Genomic DNA, 21,979 nt, shown 5'->3' on the forward strand with positions numbered 1-21,979 from the left:
CAGCTGTGCCATACGTCACGGCAGAGCGTGTGATAAGAAACACAGCAAGAAAGCAGAAGCAGCGGCAGAACCAGAAACCACCACGAACAACTACAACAAGCAATGGGGCGAACAATGCGCTGCATTATGCGAACTTTGTGTACAATATGAATAAGCAAACAACAACAACAACAACAAGAGCTGAAAGAGCAGCAACAACAATAACGCAGAGACCGAGTCAGAGGCAGCCGCAGCCTGGGCGCAGCAGCAGCTGCGCTTAGGCTGATAGCGCGTGTTCTCTCTCGCTCACGCTCTCACTCTCTCTCTTCTTCTGGTTCTCTCTCAGTGGCTTACGCTCTTTCACACGGCAGCGCTGTCTGTTAGCAACGTTGACGCCTCGGCACAGTCATTCGGCCGCAAACGTTCGAACAACGCAGACGCAAACGCAGCGATCGTCGCGTTTCATTCACAACGACAATTCATTCACCCGGTTTTACGTATTTTCGTGTGTTCGCTGTTTACCGTTACTCCAGTGTAAAACTATTTACAATATACATAAATATATTTAAGCGGGTGTCCCAACCCCCTACACCCCCTCAACTGTTCATTGTGCTTTGTGTGTTTGTGTACCATATACGTATGACACGTGCTTGAAATACATATTTCCCACCGTATCAACGGCAATATAAACTTGGGATTACCTTGACTTTGTTTATCGATAACCGACAACAACATTAACGGTAAGTTTGCCATTAAACGAGTACAGTACGAGCTAATATAGCTAATAAGAGAAAAGAGTGTTGGAAAACGAAATCATAATTTGTAGATTGTATCTAGATTTAATGTTGGTTAATTTTTAAGTCCAAATCGTTTTTGAAGCGCGCAAAAATTACAACAAACTTTTCCCTTGTCCGTCAGCAGAGTGTTTACTGTACACATATTTATGACAATTTTACGCTTATGCCTGACCCCAATAGGCAAGTGCTTGGGCTTACGCGTAAAATTCATATTTGTGTAGCTTATCAATGAAAATAAAAACATTTAATGTACCTTCCATTTGGACGCCCCTCATTAAAACAGTTGCCCCCCGCTCCACTCTTACTCGGCTAATTACAAGCTATGCTGAGGAGCTGAGCACCCGCTGTGCCACGCCCACCACCCACCGCCCCGTTTATGAGTCAGGCATCGTCATGTTGGGGCGCGCTTTGTTTGCCTTTTCAATTTTGTATACTTTTTTTTTATTATAATTTTATGTTCTCTGTGAGGTTTATATCGAGCCGTAGATCCCATGAGTCATACGCAGCTCTGAGAAACAATGCGTCGGGGATAACCTGGCAGATATATATGTGATCCCCCCCACACTGCACTGCATTCTCGCCTCTCCGATCATGAGTAGCAGCCAGAAGCTGCCACAAAATGGGTTTACGAAAAAAGTTGACTAAGCCAAAAACCGAGCTGGAAATGGGCATTACTTATTATGGAGATGTTTTGCGAAATGAGGAAGCCCGAATGGATTTTAGCAGCATGTGCAAACTATATATATAAAACAGCCGCCGATGACAGAAGCTTGGATACTATGTAAAATTTAATCTTCCCCAAAACAGATGTCTGGCCATATCCCAGACTTTAAGCTGACAGAGCTTGAGCCAAACTAAACCTATTTTGTTGAGGAATAACGCTTGAATCTCCAGAATGATTCTACATTTAAGTTTGCAAGGGGAATACTTTGTCGAAATTACTGTGAAATATTTAAACCCATCCCTAGACAATCCCATATATAGTTAAACTATCATAACTCTGTCCAATGGAATAGCTAGTTGATTATGATTTTGCTTTTAGATGAATTTCGGTTCTAAGCAGATAAATTCTACAATTTAAATCTAGTCTACATTCATGTAAACTTCGTTATCCTAAAATGATCTAAGGACAAACCGTAGGATCTAGAAAGTTAGATTCCGTCTATAATAAGTTGAGAGAAAGAGTTAGAAAAAGAATATAAGAAAGAAATAGATATAGAGATAGAAACAGGGATGGGGGTAAGCATGGAAATAGAGGAAGAGAGAGGAAGAGAGAGGAAGAGAGAGAGAGAGACAGAGAGAGAGAGAGAGAGAGAGAGAAAGCTGAACACAATATTTTCGCTTAAAGTTTATGTATCCTAACTATTCAAAGAAGATTTCTGTCCAGATTTTGGAGTCTCCAAACTGATGCCAAATGGAATTTAACTCGGATTTTCTCTTTGTAAATTAATTTTTTTCTAAAATGAATACGAATTGAATTTTTATAGATTTATTGCTCGAATTTTTATTCTATAATTTCTCGAATATTTAGACTTAAATAAACGAATTTTTTATGAAGAGCCCTCGCAAAGCGCTTTAATGAGCATTTGGCAATTGATCAATTTGAAAGTCGTGAATAATTTTTAGTTATCGCAATTGATAAACAATTTGTGGTTATCTGTGCGAAATGAATTGCAATTGCTGATACTTTGATTAAGTTGGTTGTGCAGCAGCTGAGCTGGTGGCATGCGGCATGTGGCATGCCACACGCGATGCCCACTGATTGCTGCTAAAGAGCAGCCAGTTGGAGTAGATGCTGCTGCTGCTGCGGTAACTGACCATGTCAGGGCGTCATTTGACTTGATTACAAGGCGGCGACAGCGAGTGGCATGCCACACAGAACACACACAGAAGACGGCGTGGAAATGGAAAACCAGTCGCAAGTTCAGTCAACTGTGCGGAGCGACATTCACATTTGGCCAAGATCCGATCCGATCCGATCCGATTCGTTTAGATCCGATCGGATCCGATATCAATGACAATGGTGTCGAGAGAGCATTAGCTACCGTTAGTTCGGCGCTCCACAAAGCGAATTCCGATGCGAACTGTCGATTCTCGATTCTTGATTCTCGATTGTGGGTAATTATAGAGAATTAATGTTTGATTCGCGGCGAATTCATTAAATTTCCATTGAAAATGCCAACGCGATGCCCCTAAATGGAGCGAATGCTTGACCAGCCCAAGGGGACGGTTCGTCGGCGAAGAGGGGGGAGATGATGAGAGAGAGATGCGGGGGGCTGATTTCTACTTTTAACAATGCTTTGGCCTTAACATTTGGCCAAGTGTTCATAACTAACTTGAACAATGGCTGACAATTGTAATAGGAGCCTTCTGTTTGGCCGCTTGTCGCTCCAGTGTTGAGTAATGTGCATTGAGTGTGCGCCAGTGCCAGTGTTGGGCGCATGGCTTTGTGCTTTGTGTGTGTGTCATAAATTTGGTAAAATTCTATTTAACGGCCATTTGGCAATTGTTATTGTTGCATTACATTAGTTTATTGTTACAAATGTGTTTGCAATTACAGAAAGCGTAATTCAATTTCCCATTTTACTTATTACTTTTTCGTATACCCTACGTTTGGGTGGGGGCTATTAGGTTATGTGAGGGAATACGCCGTGATGTCATTGCTTTTCTTTCTTGGTGCAAATCAAACTAAATAATTGTTTAAAAATAGCTAATTTCTTTGAAATTTGAACTAGCGACTTTTCGTTTATTTTTCAAATACCCTACATATGCCCTACAAATAGGGTTTTCCTACAAATGTATGCACTATAATTGTCTTTTTTGAGTGAATAAAATCTAAATAGATTTAAATTTAACAATTCTGTAACATTTGAACCAGCGACTTTCCGCTTGCTGGTTCAACTTCCAGATAGAAGAGAGCTTAGTAAATTAGTGCAGAGTATTTAAACTTGCCCAAACATGCTCTTTCACATGAATCACAGCTTGAATTGAATTTCTAGAGCGCAAAAAAAAATATGTTGGGGTCGAGCGGTTCACAGAGTCAAGTGTTTAACTTGAGGGAGTTTTCCTATCGCCCACTCGCTGGAATTGTGACCGCGTGTCCATTTAACATAATTGCGCAATTATTTAAAAACTGATTTATTATTTAATTGTTTGTCACTTGAATGACAACAATTAATTATGCGATTCGCAAAAAGTAGAGGGAAAAAAACGACAGAAAAAATTAAAAAAAAGAGCAGAACAAAAAAAATGCATTTTCTGTGCAGCGCATTATATAAATAATTTGCATTATAATCAGTGCAACAGCTGCAAGGCGGAGCCCTGCCCCATCTCAATCATAATATTAATAATAATAATTATATAAATAATAATAACAATTATGAAAAGCGAAACAGTTTTGGCAGCAACAACAACACGGAACCGACAAATGGCAAATGCTTAACGCAGCGATTAAAATTTATTGCGCTTATTTCGCATTTATTCAATTCGATTTATTTCCTTTCCTCTTGCACTTTTTGCATTATTTTATTTATCATTTGCCACTTGATGTCACAACTATTAAAAGCTGCTGCGGCTTCATAAGCTGACCTGGCGATTAATTAAGTAAATCCGATCCGAGTTGCCGCAAAAATCCAGCCGGAACTGTCTCAATCTTCGGTCTGGCATGCAATCGATAATATATTATGTTTAAAAAATAACAACAACAATTATCAAGGCACTTGAAAGAAAAGCTCGACTAGCAGATACCCTGTTAGCAGCACAGCAAACGCAGCTGACATATTTGTTACTCTCAATCAAATATTTGGAATAGTAGTCAAAATCTGTCTGCTATAGTTCGATGTTTATGATATTTTGAGGTCTTCAAGTAGGCATACATTGTACTCAAAGTCGAATCAAAAAGTCAATCGATATTTATCGATTTCGGCACAGCTGTGCGACTTATCGATAATTCGATCACGTGATCAGCTCTCAAATATCATTATTTAGCGATTTCGATAAAGCTACGTGAGTTTTTGACAATTCGATTTTAAAAACTTGATCAGCTCTCACTGATCGATATGTATCGAATTTATTAAATGCTGCGCCACTTGTCGATATTTCGATTATAAACACTTGATCAGCTCTCACTTATCGATATGTTTCTAATTCAGTAAACCTGTGTGACTTATCGATAATTCGATTATTATACACTAACATTGACATTTATCGATTTCGGTAGAACTTTGCGACTTATCAATAATTCGAATATAAAGACTTAATTAGCTCTCTAATGGTATTTATCGATTAGGGTATATCGATATTTATCGATTTCGGTACAACTGTGCGACTTATTAATATTGGATTACGAAAACTTGAGCAGCAAGGCTTCTCCTACTTCTATTCGATACTTTTACAACACTGTCAAATAAATTGAAGACAAATCTGTTTGTATTGAGCAGAAGTTTTTCTCTCTCATGATTTTCATTAAATGCAATCTGCTTGTTCGTCCATCAGCTTATTTAAAAATAAAAGAAAAGAAACTGGGGAAAATGCTGTTGTCAGTTTTACAAAAATACCCTTTTCGCATTAATTTTTTTCTCGTAATGCCCGCATTCAAAGTTCCATAAATAATTATGGGGCCTTTCATTTGGGTGCGACGAACGCAACGCAACTTTAAATACGAATATTACGAGAATTTATTCAACACATTCGTAATTAATCGGGAATCGCTTTTGTTAGCAGCGTGTTATAAAAATTCAAGCAACATGTGCAGACGACTTTGGTCTGAGGCCTCGATTGTGTTTGGTATTGTGTTTGGCTTATAGGAAAAGTGCCGTTAACTGTCGCCGTTTCAGCTGCTTCTGTTGCGACGCATGTTGCATAAGTTATGAGCCGAATACCCTGTAAGAGTACACATAGTACACATAGAACGCGAGATCTTCAAGAATTCCACCAATTTTTCACGCCTTCGCGCGGAATTGTCACGTTTTTTACTTGTAGAAAAAACCCTAAAGTTCCGATTGCTAGTTAACATCAAACTAGAGGGTATTTGAAAGTCAATAAATCATAAATATGTTTGATTTGCATTTCCAAACATTTGGATAAAGCGCAATTGATTAGGCTCCCGCAGCACATAACGAGAATCTAGCCGGGTATGGAATCCGATACCCTAAAACGATGATAACTCAAAACCTGTTTAAAGTGGGCGAAGGATGGGATTGGACAGAGGGGGGCGGGTTTGGGTCATTTAATAATAGCAAAACAACTTTATTAAGATTTGTAATTTGCATATGAATTTGATTTGTCGACACATTTGCCTAGCGATTCGCTAATTAAACAAAGCGGAGCCAACAAAATAGATGAAATTTTCTTTAATCACACGGAAAAGTAAAATTCCCTCCTCACCCCAAACTTCCCCCTGCCAGTGCTCAATTGACAGCTCAGCGATTCGGAATGTGCATAAATTTGAACGCTTTTAAACACTGGTCACAGCCACCTTCAATTGTTAATACACAAAACGTGTAATGTCAAGGGAGTGCCAGAGGCGGGGGCGTGGCAATTGTTGTTCCCCAACTGAGCTGCTGGGCATTTGTAATGAGCCGTTTTTCTTTCGTGTTTTGTTGTATTTTTAATGAGCCTCTATTAAAATTACTCATCACTGGCCACAAATATCGATTGCTGGTTCCCCATTTGTTGTTCTTCTTCTTAATCAATTGAAAATTGCGGCCGCAGTCGCTGCTAATGAGGCGCATTAAATTGTTGCTGTAAATTAACACCACAAAATGCTGCGGCTTTCATTTGGCGTTGCTTGGCAGGCTTCAGGGCGCACTTTGTGGCAGGCCTAATCTAATTAGTTAATCCGCACTAAGCAAAATGCTTTTAGCTACCGTTTGTTACACTGACACACATACACGCACAAACATATCTAGATATAGGTGTATATATATTTTAATTAGATTTTCGGGCATTTTAAAAAAAATTAACGTGCGCCTCGACAGGGCTGCTGATCGTTATTTGACGCCGACAGCTAGATGGCGCCAGCAGTTGTTTATGTAGCGCAACACTGTTTGCTGGCACATTTTACAGCACTTGACGGCGTAGCCTAGCCTGTTGACTCTGTCGCACGCACAGCTAGCTGCACTGCTCTAACGCACAAGCTAACCACCGCTCGACGCAGCGCAACACTTCATTCTACGAAGTTGACTCACACTGCGCGTATGACTTGGCCAGCTGGGCTGCGGCGCTTCTACAGAAAATAGAAATACAAATAAAAATAAAAAAGAGAAACGGAAAATCGAAGAGATTTCACTTTGTTTTCAATATCAATCGAGTGCCTAGGAAATTGTTGTTGTTGTTGTTGTATATGTGCGTGCGCGAGTGAGTTTCATTTTTTTTAGGGGCTGCGCGAGACGTTCGGGGTCGTCATGCGGCTGCCGCAGTCGCTGCTACGCGAAACATAAAAGAAATTTGCTGTTTGCCGCTGCGCCGACGTCATCAGACACACACACACACACACACACACACACACAGAGAGAGAGACGCACACACTCACACAGACACTGCCAGACAGTCACTCATTGAAATTGTTGTTGGATTTTTGTAAATTATGAAAGCAATTTATCAACTGGAAATCTAACAGCAAACAGCGAAGCTGCAGCAAGAACAACGCCAACTAAAACAAAACGAAACGACGAAGAAGAAGAAGCAATAACAGAAACAGAAAACAGAACAGAACAGAAAACAAAAAGAACGCTCTCCTCACTGATCGTGCAGGCACAAGAGCTAAAAGCAGCGCAGCAGCAGAGCTGCATTTGTGTGCGTAAAATAAAAGAGAGAAGCAAATTCGAAGAATTCGCAGCGCTCAGCAGACGAGCTGGAGCGCTAGACGAGACCACTTCCAACACAAGCGCAGCAACAGCGACTTGTTGCTCACTCACACACACACACACACGCGCACACAGACACGCTTTATACGAAAACGTTGTGTTGTTGTGTGCGTGCGTTTGACCTTTGGCGGCGTTTCCCCCAGAGCATTTTTGTGTGTAAGTACGCTTATAAATTTATTTAAATGGCAAAGAAAAAAAAAACTAAAACATAAAACTAAAAGGCAACGCGTTTAATTGCAAGCTCATAAATTGTGTGTGTGTCTGTGTGTGTAAAACAAAGCAACAACAAATACAGCAAAACAATTGTAATGTAATATTTTCCATGACTGTTAAGCGCAACTGTAAAGCGTCAAAGTCTGTTAACTGTGCGCTCTGTTAACTATTACTTAACCTGTTTTGCAATAATTTACGATTTTATTTAATAGACTTTTTGTGACGTTCCCATTCGGCTTTTTCTGATAAGATAAATGACAGCCGCTGCTTAAGTTAACGCCCACAGTTTGGCATTCGCTAGGCCAATAAAACACAATATAAATATATGTATATATATATATATATATATATATGCATACATATATTCATTCAGCAAAAATGATATATATAATACGGAAAAACTTTCCGTTGTTTTTTTTTTTAATGCCAAATATACAAAATTGTCGAGCGTGTGTGACAAAAGTACAAAAATAAATAAACGTAAAAGTTTATTTTTGTGCATATTTGCTTTCCATTTCTAAATCAAAATATATATTTAAATGTTTTTTTAGCTGCAGACAATTGTTTAAATAGCTTTTTGCTATAATTTCAATTAAATTGTGTATTGCAAACATTTCCATGAAATTCCAATGGCAAATGTCAGTGCGAATTACAGTTTGAATTGCGCTGCGCGGTTAGCTGTAAACCGTAACAGAGCCACACTCGCGCACACAGTTTGACAAGCGCTGCACTCATCATATTTGCTGTGTGCGTGCGATAAAATTGTTTGCAATTGTTTTCGTTGTTGTTGTTGCTGTTGTTGTTGCTTTTGCACATTGTGTAAACAAAGATAAGGAACGTATTAGGTGTTGGGCGTGGCAGGATTTGCGTGGGGGAGGGCAGGGGGGCGAGCCAGCTGCTGCTGAGTAAGTCAAGTGGCTAAACAAAATCCCAAGAAATAAAAGAAGAAGCGAGCAAAACAGAGTAGAAAATCGAATGCAGCTTTGTGCGTTCAACTGCAGCGTATTTTATTTATTAATTTCAATGTAAGCACAGTGCACGCACGCTATGACGAATGCAGCTGCATAGCAAATAAATAAAAAAAAATCAAATTAAAATGCAAAGGGAAATTATCGAAATGAAAAAATGAAAAAATAAATAAATAAATTTTAAATATAATATTATTTTTCGATAAGATATATTTTGGCAAAAAAAAAAAAAATGTAATTTATATAAAAAATCAATTCTATAAATTAAATTTAATTGGGGGAGATAAAAATAAAAATTCATATAATATTTAAAGTAAATTTAATTTCTAAAAGTTGAATAATATATATCGCAATAAAATATACTAAAACAAATTTAATTTTCATAAAATATGCTAAAAAAGATGGTTAATAAAACAATAAAAAATGAATGCAATTTATATGAAATATAAAAAATCGTAAATAAATTAAATTTGCCTCAAAAAATAATAAATTGTTTTTCAATCAAATATAATTCGTAAAAAATAATGCAATTTATGTTAAAAGAAAAACAACAAAAATAATTCAAAAAATTAAAAATTTTTTTGGTTTGCAGAAAGTTAGAAAAGAGCGTAAATTATTTAATTTAAATTGTCGCGCATTTTTATAGTTCGACCCGGAGTTGCTTGTAACGAGTGCGCACTGTACTTGGGTTTTTATTGTGCAATTGCAAACGTGACACATATATTTTTTTAGCCCACATCCGAGCTTAATCATCCACAGACACACACACGCGACAGTTGAGCTGCACAGTTGCGAGCGCATTGCCTTTTACAGTTTGAAAGCCATTGCCATTGGTCACATTTGTAGCTTGCCGCCACTCTAATCAATATAATTTACCACAGCAAAATGGAGACACACATCCAGCTGGAGCTGCAGCCCCTCGACAAGGAGCACAGCAGCAGCAAAGATCAAGCGGATCACACGGAGGAGCAACTGGAGCAGCTGCAGCCGCTCCTCCTGACCCCCAACAACAACAACAACAACAACAGCAGCAGCAGCAGCAGCCCGGCTCAGCGTTTGCCGTCAAGCAGCTCGGGCAATTCAATTCATGAGCAGGTGCAACAGCAGGTGCAACAGCAGGTGCTGCCCGCATTGCCGCCCAGCACGCCGACCATGCCCCACCAGACGCCGCTGGCCGGCACCTCGCGGCAATTGTTCAAAGAGGCGGCAGCGGCGCACGGGGGTCTGGACTCGCTGGCCTTGGTGCAGCAGGAGCAGAACTATATTGCAGCCACACAGCTGCCCAAGGTGTATAGCGATGGCTCGATGGCTCCGGACGCGAGTGTTTCCAGGAATCCGTCGACAACCGGCGGCCGGCACGAGAAGAAGATCGGGCATCGGCGGGTCGCCGAGGGCGGCGAGGTCACCTACAAGAAGATCCAGTCGAAACAGATAATGGGCTCCATTCAGCTGGGCATACAGCATACGGTCGGCAGCCTGGCCAATAAGCCGAAGCGAGATCTGTTGATGAACGATTTCTGGGAAATGGAAACGATTGCCTTTCCGCCGGATGGCTCCTCCCTGACGCCGGCGCATCACTACAGCGACTTCCGGTTCAAGGTTTATGCGCCGATAGCTTTTCGTTATTTCCGCGATTTGTTTCACATCGAACCGGATGACTTTCTCATGTCGATGTGCGCGTCCCCGATGCGCGAGCTGTCCAATCCGGGCGCCTCGGGCTCCATATTCTATCTGACCGACGACGACGAGTTCATCATTAAGACGGTGCAGAAAAAGGAGTGCGAATTCCTGCAGAAACTGCTGCCCGGCTACTATATGAATCTCTCCCAGAATCCGCGCACGCTGCTGCCCAAGTTCTTTGGCCTTTACTGCTTCCACTACAACTCGAAGAATGTGCGGCTGGTCGCGATGAACAATCTGCTGCCGTCGGACATTAAGATGCACGCCAAATATGATCTGAAGGGTTCGACGTTTAGGCGCAAGGCCTCCAAGGCGGAGCGCCAGAAGGCGAGTCCCACCTTCAAGGATCTCGACTTTGCGGAGCATCATCCGAATGGCATTTTCCTGGAGGCGGACACCTATACGGCGCTGATGAACACCATCAAGCGGGACTGCATGGTGCTCGAGAGTTTCCAGATCATGGACTATTCCCTGCTGGTGGGCATACACAATCTGGACATTGCCGCCAAGGAGAAGCGCGAGGAGCGCATCCGCAATGCGCGCGCCAAGCTGCAGCGACGCGAGGGCGGCGGCGGAGCCGGCAATGTTGCCCCTCTCGCCACGGACGACGATGCGCCCGAAGCGGATCAGGTGAATCAGCTGCAGCCGGTCTCCTCTTACGCTTCCATACCGGGCACTTCGGCGGCGGGACTGAATCGCACGCGCAGCATGAATCGCCAGCGTCTGGTGGCACATTCCACGGCCATGGAATCGATTACCGCCGATCTGGATGCAACGCTCGAGGAGGGCGTGGACGAGCCCAAGGGCGGCATACCCGCGCGCTCGGAGAACGACGAACGGCTGATGCTCTACATTGGCATCATCGACATCCTGCAGTCGTATCGGCTGGAGAAGAAACTGGAGCACACATTCAAGAGCATATTGTATAATGGCGATACGGTGTCCGTGTGCCGGCCCTCGTTCTATGCGAAGCGCTTCCAGGACGCAATGGCCAAGCAGGTGTTCAAAAAGACGCCCACATTTCCGCTCAAACATTCCCCATCCAAGCGCAAGACATCCGCCACCCAGCTGCGCACCCCGCTCACCCGCACGCCCATGTCTCCAGCCACGCCCGCCAACAGCGGAAGTGGAGCCGCACGTCCCGTTGCATTGAACATGCTGTCGGGCATGTCGACGCCACCGCCCGCCTTCGATGACATCTCCGAGGAGGATATCACCGCCGGCGCCTCGACCACAACGCTGCAGCAGCGACAGAGTCACGGGCACATGTTGCCGCAGCCGCGCCTTCAGTCGCCCTACTCCTACGACAGTTCGATGCGCAGCAGCAGCGCTCTGACCAGCGACTACAGCGACGACGAGGAGTCCAATGCGGGTCAGGCTCGCCTCCAGTTGCAGCCGGATCAGCGCAACGGACTTGCGCTGGGCAGCGCGAGCGACAATCGCGCGGCCTCGCTGCAGCGCGCTCTGCACCTGACCAAGACCACGGTGCAGGTGACCACGGTCGGTTACGTCGAGCAGAAGAAGGAGCAGACGGAGCTGCAGGTGCTAGAGCTGGAGCTGGAGCCGGAGCCGGAGACGCTGGCAAATGGCAAGCCGGGCACCGTGTTGCATGCCACAAACAAAACAAAACAAATCCAGGCGCACAGCTACACGTCCACGCTGATGCTCAAAGCGGCGCCCGAATAGCAGCTGCTGCTCCCATATACACAAATCTATATATACTCCATATCCACACATTGGTGCTGGCTTTCATTTGAACCCCTCCCCTCGACCCCCTCGACCAACCTGTGTGCTCCGTGTGGCAGGCGCGACGCTCGTTTATCTTGATTAAACAAATACCAAAAACGAATATGTGTATTCGATATTAAAATTTATGTGGCGCGTTTGTTAATTGACTGCCCCCACACACACGCACACACAGACACACACACACACGCACACACACATAGACACAGACACATATACACACACACACACACACACACACACACACAGGTGTTGCAACAGGATTCGCTCTCAGCGCATCGAAACGAGAAAAGATTTTCGCCCATTTTCTTTTTCGTTTATTAAAATTTACAATTATTTTTTTTTTCCTTTTATTTGTGTTCTCTACATATATATACATATATATTATTTTTCCAATTTCCCTCGTATTTCTTGATGATATTATTGCGTTTGTATTATGGGGAAAAATTGTTTGGAAATTCGTAGAAAATGCTTTTTGTTTAGCCGCAAATTTGACATTGTTTAACTCTGTATTTGTATTATGAAATGCGTTTAACTGTATTCTAGGATGCTTAACTGTACATATCTATATGTTTATCAATAATAAATAAATAAAACTATTAACAAAATCGAATTGGAGCACGTAATACTTGATCAGAATAAGTCGCAAAGTGCTCTCTTGAAAAAAGCTCAAAGTGGATTACTTTAAGAATTTTCGCTACAATTTAATTTTTTACCTGTTTTTTTTGTAGAACTTTTTTCATTGCCAGGCTCTATGACGAAGCTAGTCGGGCAAAAATATCTCAATCAGACTTTTAATTATTTTTCTTTTCTTTTTTCTGGCCTCATAAAAGTCGGATATTATGTGCGTAATCCCCGGTCGTAGCCGGACAATAACACGTTATATTCTTCACGTGCATTTATTATATTTTCACGTGTGTTAAAACCTTTTATTTTTTATACCCTGTACCCATTGAAAATGTGTGAAACGGGCATATTGATTGTATATATATTCTCGATCAGCCTAGTTGAGCTAGACATGCTAGACATCTTAACGTTCGTCTGAACTCAAGGATCTCAGCAACTATAAAAGACTTGAGACTTGATTTCTTGAGAGTATGTCTTTCTAATGCCTGCGCAGTTCGAGTTTCTTTTCGATAATCGATAACTTGACCAAGTTTCTAAACAATCGATATCGAAATCCTTTTTTCAGGCAATCTTGACATGTATCTCCCAGAATAGTTTATTCAGATCAGCTAGATGAGTGTGCAGGGTATCTCCTAGTAGGGCATATTCTAGTGCAGCAGTCTTTGTTTTTGCTGGCTTTGTGTCCGGAAAGTGCTTTAAGAGCGCTGACAAATATTAATCGCCCCCCAGATATATTCTTCCTGCTCACTCATTTGTATTAAGCTGTCTCCCGCTCTCTCCCTACCGCTCTCTCCCTCCCTCTTCCACTCACCTCTCTCGCACTCTCTCTCTCTCTCTGCTGCTGCTGCGTGTGCGTCTATAAATCACTTAATGATTTTCCATATTGGTATTAAGTACCGTTAATTTTTATCGCCCTGCTGCAAGCATTGTGGCAATCGCGCCATATTTATTGCGCAAGCCGAACCTGAGCGCAATTCAGCAAAGTACCCCTCCGCTCCACTCCCCCCTTGAACTCCATATGTCCAGCTCGACGAGCAACGCTTAACTTGTAAAGCTCTTCATTAATTAGCCGACGAAATCGTTTTTTATCGAAAAAAAAAAACAGTCATACCCTGAAAATCCAAATAAATATGCTTTTGTTTTTAAATAATTTCAATAAATGTTTAAAGCTCAAACAATGAAATTAATCGGCTTGCAAAACCTTTGTTAAATGTTAAACAAATATCAATGCTATTTATTCTGTGCATAACTAATGCAAACTATGATTTAATACCATTTCATAGATTAAATAAAAACAATTGAGAGTGCTTTAGACGGAAGTGCCCGACTAGGGGATACCCTGCACGCTCTTCTAACCAGACAAGCAGACAGGGCTAGATCGTCTGGACTATTGATACTGAACAGGAATATATAAATATATATACTTTAAGGGCTCGGAGTTGCTCTCTGCTGCCTGTTACATACATTTGCACCAAATTAATATACCCTCTTTACACATTTTCAATGGGTATACGGCCAGAGCAGATACTCAGCCAAGGTTGCACTGTAAGAAAGTACAATGAAAAGGCATAAAAAAGTGTAAGAACATGTCTGAGCGTCGGACTGGCAAGCGAGCGGTCGCCAGTTCAAATTCTGTAATAATTTGATTGATTTTATTTGTTATCAAACATAAAAGAAAAGCAACAGTACGAAATGTTTTTTGTTTCTTTAATTTGTTGTTGAACACAAAAAGAAAGCAACAAATTGGTATGTTTGGAGAAGTCGCCAGCTCAAATTCAGCAACACTTTTAATAATTAAATATGTTCATTTGGATTGTTGTTAATTACAAAAACCTATTTTTACTTTCTAAATATGTTTATCTAGACTGTTATTAATTACAAAATAAAATGCAACAAGAATTCATATTGGGAGAGGTCGCCAGTTCAAATTCAACAATATTTTATAAAATTGTTTTTTTTTTTCTTACATTTTTCAAAATGCAACTTGTTTGATAAAAGATCTTTAGATATATTTATTTATAATTTACGGCTGATATTTTTCTTTGTTCTGATTTGAAATAATTGTTACTTTTACTGTAAATAATGCATATTCAAAATATTATTTGAATTCGAACGAGCTGCTCGAGCAAAACATTTGCTTTTATTAATTCATTTTGCTTTTCTCCATATTTTGTGATTGTTTTTATTGTTTCGAGTCCATCCATTTGGGCTTTTTATTTATGTATATTTACACAGCCAGCACTACGAAATACGGAATACGAAATTTGCATTAAATTTGCGCTCAAAGTTTTTATTTTGGCCAAATATTAAATGTATTTTGCTGAAATATACTCTGTAAATATTTACGCAAGTGCCAAAAGAAAAAAAAAAAGAAGAAAATGAGCGAAAATGTTTGCATACTTTTTGCCACAGTCAGAAAATGTAATTTGATGGCAATTGCTGCGTTTTAGCCGCCAGACAAAAATGTTTGTTACATTGTAATTATGCTAAAAACCGTAAAAACAATAACAAAAAAGCAGTTAACCAGGCTAAAACATGCATAAATATGCTTGAACAAGCGAAAGCCGCAAACTATTCGAATACACTACAGAGAGAGAAACAGAGAGAGAGAGAGAGGGAGATATATTTGCTGTCAACGCGGCGAAGCCGCAAAATTATTTGCGAGTCGCATAAACCCCGAAAAATGTAGAAAAGCACTTGCTATGCACAAATGTGTGGGCCATAATTACTTTATTTCATTTGCATAATATAGCGTAAATGCTTTTGGCTAACATTTGCATTTACAGCTCGGGCACAAACAGCTGCTGGCCGGGCCAAGTCCGGGCCGGCTACTGGTTCGGTCTGGCAAAGAGTCATTTGGGCTGTAAAATCTGCATAAATACCTGGCCACAATTTGGCATCACATCAATTACTTTGAAATTATAACACAATTATATATGTACTACATTTGTACAGACTGGAGGCGGCAGCGGGGCCGAGTTGGGAATCTGTTGGTCCTGTGGTCCTTTGGCCTAATTATGTCTGCCATATGTCAAATGCCATTTTGATAACAGCAACTGTGCATTAAGCCTGTTTCTGAAACACCCCCCCTCTCCTTCCTACCTCGGAAAACTCTAAACTAAAACCTTAAACAAATATTCTGTTAGAGCTGGCTTAATATTACTCTAAGCACGAGCACGAAACGAAGTGTGACTAAATGCTGTTTTCTTAATAAGATACTTGTTTTTACTACAAAATACCAGAATAACTAGCTGCGTGTGTGATATATATTAAGCACGAGCACGACACAAACACGAACACGAGCGCGATTCTTGGAGCCGATTTTGAGTGCGCAGCTTAATATCTTTAATTTATCAACAAATTTTGTGTATCAACACATATTTTGTCTCATTGATTGTAATATGTAATTTATAATTTGCTTCAATATTTCAAATCAGCTTTTCGTTTAAATGTTTTTCCTACACGAACATGCACGCAATTCGTGCTCATCTCTGGCTCTTTTTTTTGTCTGTCCCACAGCTTGTTCTTGAATTGTGTTAAGTGACATCTCGTTCAGGTCAGTTAGTTGAGCAAACGCACAAACAAACAACGAAGCTGCCCGAACTCCAGTGGCGCCCAAAGGCCCCAGAGCCCCAAAGTCAGACGTAGTATATTGATTAAAATAATGATTTGTGTCGCTGGGCGGAAATTTAATTTTTTCTGTAACGGATATTAATATATATATATGTATTGTATGTGTGTGCATTTCTCTCTATCTCTGTGTGTGTGTGTCTGGTCCAGACCTTATTTACCTTGTGCGTGTTTGGTTTAAAACTTTTTCGGGCCATTGGCAAAGTTGTTGACATTTGGCCAATGCGGCAATGCCAATGCCAAGCGGGCTTTCGCCTCGGGGGGCGTGTTGAAAGTAAATGAAGCGGGCGTCAATTGCATTAAATTTAATGAATTTAAAGCGGTTCAACAAAATGCGGCAATTTATTATTAAATGATTGACACACAACTGATTTGCATGATAATCAACTTTTCTCTCTTCGCTCTTCCTCTCCCTCTCCCTCCCCCTCTCCCTATCTCTTTTGTCGTTATCTGTGCGGCAGGCATGTCCTTTCAGCGCAGCTACAGCAAGGTCTGGTGGGGCTCCGATAGCCAACAGCAGACGGGCAGCAACAGCAACAGCATCAGCTTCACCAGCGGCGGCCTCTACTCGCATTACAATTACAAAGTCGTCAACCAGCAGCTGGCACAGCAACAGCCACATCCACATCCACAGTCACAGCAGCAGCCCGCATCGCTGGACAGCGCTCTGCAGCGGCATCTGGGCCAACAGGCTGGCAATTTGTCCAGCATACAGGAGGTGGACGATGAGCAGAACAGCTCCAAGATGTCCTGGCACAAGCACGACAGTCCCGGCAGTCTGCGCAGTCAGGTGCGTTATCAAAATATGTGTATATATATATATATTTCAGCAGATTTAGCGCGCGTGTTCCCAATTTCATAAACGAAGTTATTTTCTAGCTAGGGAATCCGCGTTCCATTTCCTTATATTCCGTTTTTAAAAAACATTTTTGGTTCTTTTGTTCATGTGGTTTCCTCCATTCCATTCCAATGTTTCTGTTTCCTTTCTACGATTTACTGCTTAATATTCAACGAGATTCGTGTTATATTTCCATCCATTTCCATTCGTTCAAGCCACATTTTAGCATTTTTTTTTGTCACTTTATCTTAGCTGATGTTTCATTCCAACGTTGCAGCTAAATTATCCTCATTATCTGTTTCTTCTATATCACGTTTCTTACTTTTCTTGTTTCATTCCAACGTTCCTTTCCTTTGCCTTGCCCGTTCCATTCCAACTCGTTCCATATGCGTTTCACAACACTTCCGCCAAATGGAAACACGCCCAATTAACGTTATCTTTGCGCTAATATCTAAATTTTTGCCTACTTTTGTTTGATGCACCCGCAGGACTCGGGCTTCTCGGACAATGAGGAGCATCACAATAGCCAGACGGCAACTGCTGCGGTTGCCACGGATGGCGGTACGCCCAGTGCCTCGCCCACATCGTTGCGTTCGGTGGCCACGCCGCCCACTGTCATACGCCGCGTGGGCAACTCGTCCTTCTACTCGCCGCTGGTCAGCGTGACGCGTCGCATTTCCTTTAGCGGCCTGCAGACGAGCCAACAGACAGCTGCGGATGGCGATCTGGAGGAGCTAGAGCTGGAGGTGAGTCATAGTCGCCTGTTTGTGCAACTGGATAGCATGCAGCTCGACGAAGATAAGCAGTTGACTATCAATCCGGCCACGCCGCCGCGGCCTGCAGTGCGAAGACGCAAGCGTCTGGCGCGCAAAGCCGCCAAGCTGGCGGCCGAGGAGGAACACTCGGCCAGCGATGGGGAGACGCCCATAACGCCGCCGCCGCCGTACAACAACGAGACCGTGTACTTGGGTGAGGCGCCGCCGCCCTACAACAACGAAACGGTCACCTTTGGCATGGAACAGCAGGAGGAGAAGGAGGAGGAGGAGGAGCCGCTCTCGCCGCTGCGCAGTCGCTTCACGGCCAGCACCAGCACGCCCAAGGCGCGCGGCAAACCCAAGCCCAAGCCCAAGTCGAAGCCGGCAGCTCAGCTGCAGGCGGCGCACAGCTGGCGCTCGGAGCAGCGCTGGAACTGTGAGCCGGAAGTCATGTGCATGCTGCAGCACAAGTCGATTGCCCAGGAGGCGTACAAGAACTACACGATCACGACCAGCGCAGTGGCCAAGCTGATGCGCCAGCTGCAGCAGCAGGCGCTCCAATTGCAGTCGCACTTCGAGCGCTGCGAGCGCGTGCTGAGCGGCACGCAGACCACGACGCTGCCGGAGGCGCTGGCGGGCGCCACACAGCTGCTGCTGCATCTGGAGGAGTTCACCAGCGTGCTGGAGCGTCGCAGCATCTTCTTCAATGATGCGCGCGTGGAGCGCCGGCGCTATGAGCAGCATCTGGAGCAGATACGCACGGTGGGCAGGGACACGCGCTATTCGCTGGAAAGGCAGCACTATATCAATCTGGAGTCGCTGCTGGACGATGTGCAGCTGCTCAGGCGGCATACGCTGATCACGTTGCGGCTGATCTTTGAGCGGCTCGCTCGCATTCTGGTACTGGCCATCGAGCAGAGCCGCTGCGATCTGCTGCTGCGCGCCAATATCAATATGCTGGCCACGCTGATGAACATCGATTACGATGGCTTCGGCTCGCTGGCGGATGCTTTTGTCCAGAACGAGGCTGTGCGTGCCTTGCTGCTGATCGTGCTCGATCACAAGCTGAGCTCGGTGCGCGCTTTGGCCCTGCGCGCTCTGGCCACGCTCTGCTGTGCCCCGCAAGCCATCGCCCAGCTGGGCACCTGCGGCGGCATCGAGATTGTACGCGACATATTGCAGCCGGGCGGCGGCGGCAGCCAGGAGCGCGGCGCCATCGAACGACGTGAGGCCGTTTCGCTGCTTGCCCAAATCACGGCCAGCTGGCATGGACCCGAACATCGTGTGGCCGGGCTAAGAGACTGCGCCGAGACTCTGGTTGCCGGGCTGGCGGCTCTGCTGCAGCCGGACTGCTGCGAGCAGACGCTGCTGCTGTGCGCCGCAGCACTCAACAATCTAAGCCGCATGGAGGTCACCTCGCACTACTCCATCATGTCGAACGAGGCCATCTTCAAGCTGATTTCAACGCTCGAACATCAGGGCAGCGGCATCAGCGTATTTCTTTATGTAAGTAGCTATTTGCCTAAAGGGCGACAGGGCTGGCAGGCAAATATGCTGAGTGTGGAACTAGTGTGTGAACTAGCTAGGAGAGGTATCCATTATGCCTGTTCCTAACTGAACTAATATGTGAACTACTGGTTCTTTCTGAGAATTTTCCAAGAAACTTGCACTGTTAATCAAGTCCTGGTGGAGCCTTCAACCCAAAACTCAGTGTGGTTAAATATACTTAGGGTTCAAACTGGAACTGGTAGCCCGTGGAACTAGTGTGTGAACTGGTATGTGAACATCTCATGCGTTCACGTCCATTCCTTATATTGAGCTTGCATATTATTAAAGTCCATTTCGTTTTTCAACATAGTTAATTCATGCTGGCGAACTGGAACTTTTTCAAACTGTGATTCCGCACTTGGTTCCATTTCAGTTCCTTTTCCGAATCTGTTACATTCCTGCTTTAGTTTAGTTCGAATTCTGATTGAACTGGTTCCATTTCGTATTGTCGATGTCATTTGGATTCATTTCCTTTGATAATGTTATCCCTATGATAATCACTTTGTATTCTCAGATAGCGTTAATATCAAATTTGGGAATAAATTGCAGCAATATTTGGAACTAGCTGTTTACACTAGTTTCATTCAGCGATTGTTCAGCCCTGGTCGTGAGCAATTTTATTGAAAGCATTGCTTGTAGCTCGTAAAATTTATTTGTACATTTGCAAAGCAATTTTTTCACAATCTTGGCCACGATTTTTCATTTTACTTTGGCTCAGCAAATACACCCAACACACACACTAGCACACACACACTGGCAGATTGACTGTCCGCTGCTTGTGAGCAATTTCCCTCTTTTTATTTTGCTTTATTTTTGTTGCTCATCAACATTTTTTGTGTCCCTTTATCGTTGTGCACACACACAGGAACAAATCGTTGGGATGCTGCACAACATGTCGCTGAACAAGAAGTGCCACAGCCACTTGGCCAATGGCATCATCATAAATTTCATCACGTCCGTTTACCAAACGGAATTCTACAAGACCTACGACTCACGTGCCGAATGCGATGCCCAGCGGCGCAGCATTAAGGCGATACTCTATACGCTGACACGACTCGTCCAGGACTCGCATCAGCTGGGCGCCGAGCTGCTGGAGCAGTGGCATCTACCGGATTTGCTGCGACAATCCCTCGCAGCGGCAGCGCCCGCAAATGCCGGACGCTCGTCCAGCTCTGGCCAGTTGGATCTGAGCGCTGGCTACAGCGGCGACATTTCGCATCTGGCGCGACAATTGCTCCAAGCACATCAGCGGGAGCAGCTGCTGTTGGGTGTCGATGTGGGCGTGGGCGTGGCCGATGGGTCAGCATTTAGCAGCAGCCACCAGACGCCCGAGGCTCAAGCAAGCAGCAGTAGAAGGACAACAAGGACCTTGCCGTCGACGACGTTGAAATTGAATTTAACACGTCAGGAGAGTTTTGTCTAGTTTTTGGTATTTTTTTTATTTATTTTTTTGCAAAACCACCTGAGTGGCTGCGTCTGGGGCACGTTCCGTTCGGTCCGAACGTGCATCAAGTGTTATTGCTTGTCTGGGCACTGCGTGACCCATTTTTCCCATAGATACACAAACACACACACACACATCCTGCTACGATACTTATCCTTAGCCCAGCTTGTAAATGTAAAACGAAGTAATTTTTATATTTTCGACCAAGCAAAAGGCATAAGAAATACAAATTGTTGTTCTATTATTATTTTGTTATTTTTTTTTTTTTTTTTTGTGGTACTTTGTACATTTTTGTTTTGACAACAAAAGTGCTTGAAAAGTGCATTGCTCTCTCCCTCTCTCCCTGCCTCTCTGACTCACTTGTAAATTTTTGTAGCATTTTGCAAGCTCATTGTAAATATTTTCATACGGCAGTAAAAACCAAAATTTATATTTTTAGTCAATTATGTGCCAAAAATAAGTAGCCAAAATTCCAGCAGTTAATTTTGGGCGATTCCATTGTACAGTTAGATATATATATATATATATATATGCTATATATGTTTAAATATAAATTTAGTTTTAAGAAGATTATCAAAAGACGAAATAACTAAATGATGTACTTGGCGTCGCTTTTCTTTCCACATGCCGCCAATATTTCCCTTTTCATTTCTTTGCTAACGATAAAAATTTCCATGAATAAAATTAATTACGTATACGAAATGTAAATGTCGCTTTTTATTTAAATATTCCCGAGTTTTTAATGCTTTGCTGCGCGTGTGTTAATAAAATATTTGTACTAATAAATTAGCTTGCAGTTGAAATCAATTTTTGCCAGCGAGGGTAGCTTGAGAAGTTGCAAATATGAATATTTGCCAAGTATAAAATTGGCCCAGATACTAAAAGCTG

General features: G+C 43.0%; 2 protein-coding genes across 2 annotated transcripts; both read left to right on the top strand.

Annotated features, from left to right (window-relative positions):
• The first annotated feature begins 378 nt into the window (after nt 1-378).
• insc (inscuteable) lies at nt 379-21,789 on the top strand. The gene is made up of 4 exons (XM_002059390.4): nt 379-719; nt 16,968-17,296; nt 17,833-19,605; nt 20,513-21,789. Exons 2-4 carry the CDS (start codon nt 16,970-16,972, stop codon nt 21,068-21,070), a joined length of 2,658 nt encoding a protein of 885 aa, XP_002059426.1. The 5' UTR covers nt 379-719; nt 16,968-16,969; the 3' UTR covers nt 21,071-21,789.
• On the top strand, nt 6,935-12,862 carry sktl (skittles). The gene is made up of 2 exons (XM_002059389.4): nt 6,935-7,798; nt 9,705-12,862. The coding sequence occupies exon 2, from the start codon at nt 9,709-9,711 to the stop codon at nt 12,187-12,189; it is 2,481 nt and encodes an 826-aa protein (XP_002059425.3). The 5' UTR covers nt 6,935-7,798; nt 9,705-9,708; the 3' UTR covers nt 12,190-12,862.
• Nucleotides 21,790-21,979: the final 190 nt, after the last annotated feature.

Source organism: Drosophila virilis, chromosome 5, assembly GCF_030788295.1.
Source record: "Drosophila virilis strain 15010-1051.87 chromosome 5, Dvir_AGI_RSII-ME, whole genome shotgun sequence".
Taxonomy (NCBI): domain Eukaryota; kingdom Metazoa; phylum Arthropoda; class Insecta; order Diptera; family Drosophilidae; genus Drosophila; species Drosophila virilis.

What these genes read in the sequence shown, in the direction of transcription:
- insc (XM_002059390.4), top strand. Translation starts at nt 16,970, where the DNA reads ATGTCCTTTCAGCGCAGCTACAGCAAGGTCTGGTGGGGCTCCGATAGC. An exon ending in CCGGCAGTCTGCGCAGTCAG is followed by an intron (nt 17,297 to 17,832) that starts GTGCGTTATCAA and finishes ATGCACCCGCAG; the next exon opens with GACTCGGGCTTCTCGGACAA. An exon ending in GCATCAGCGTATTTCTTTAT is followed by an intron (nt 19,606 to 20,512) that starts GTAAGTAGCTAT and finishes GCACACACACAG; the next exon opens with GAACAAATCGTTGGGATGCT.
- sktl (XM_002059389.4), top strand. Translation starts at nt 9,709, where the DNA reads ATGGAGACACACATCCAGCTGGAGCTGCAGCCCCTCGACAAGGAGCAC.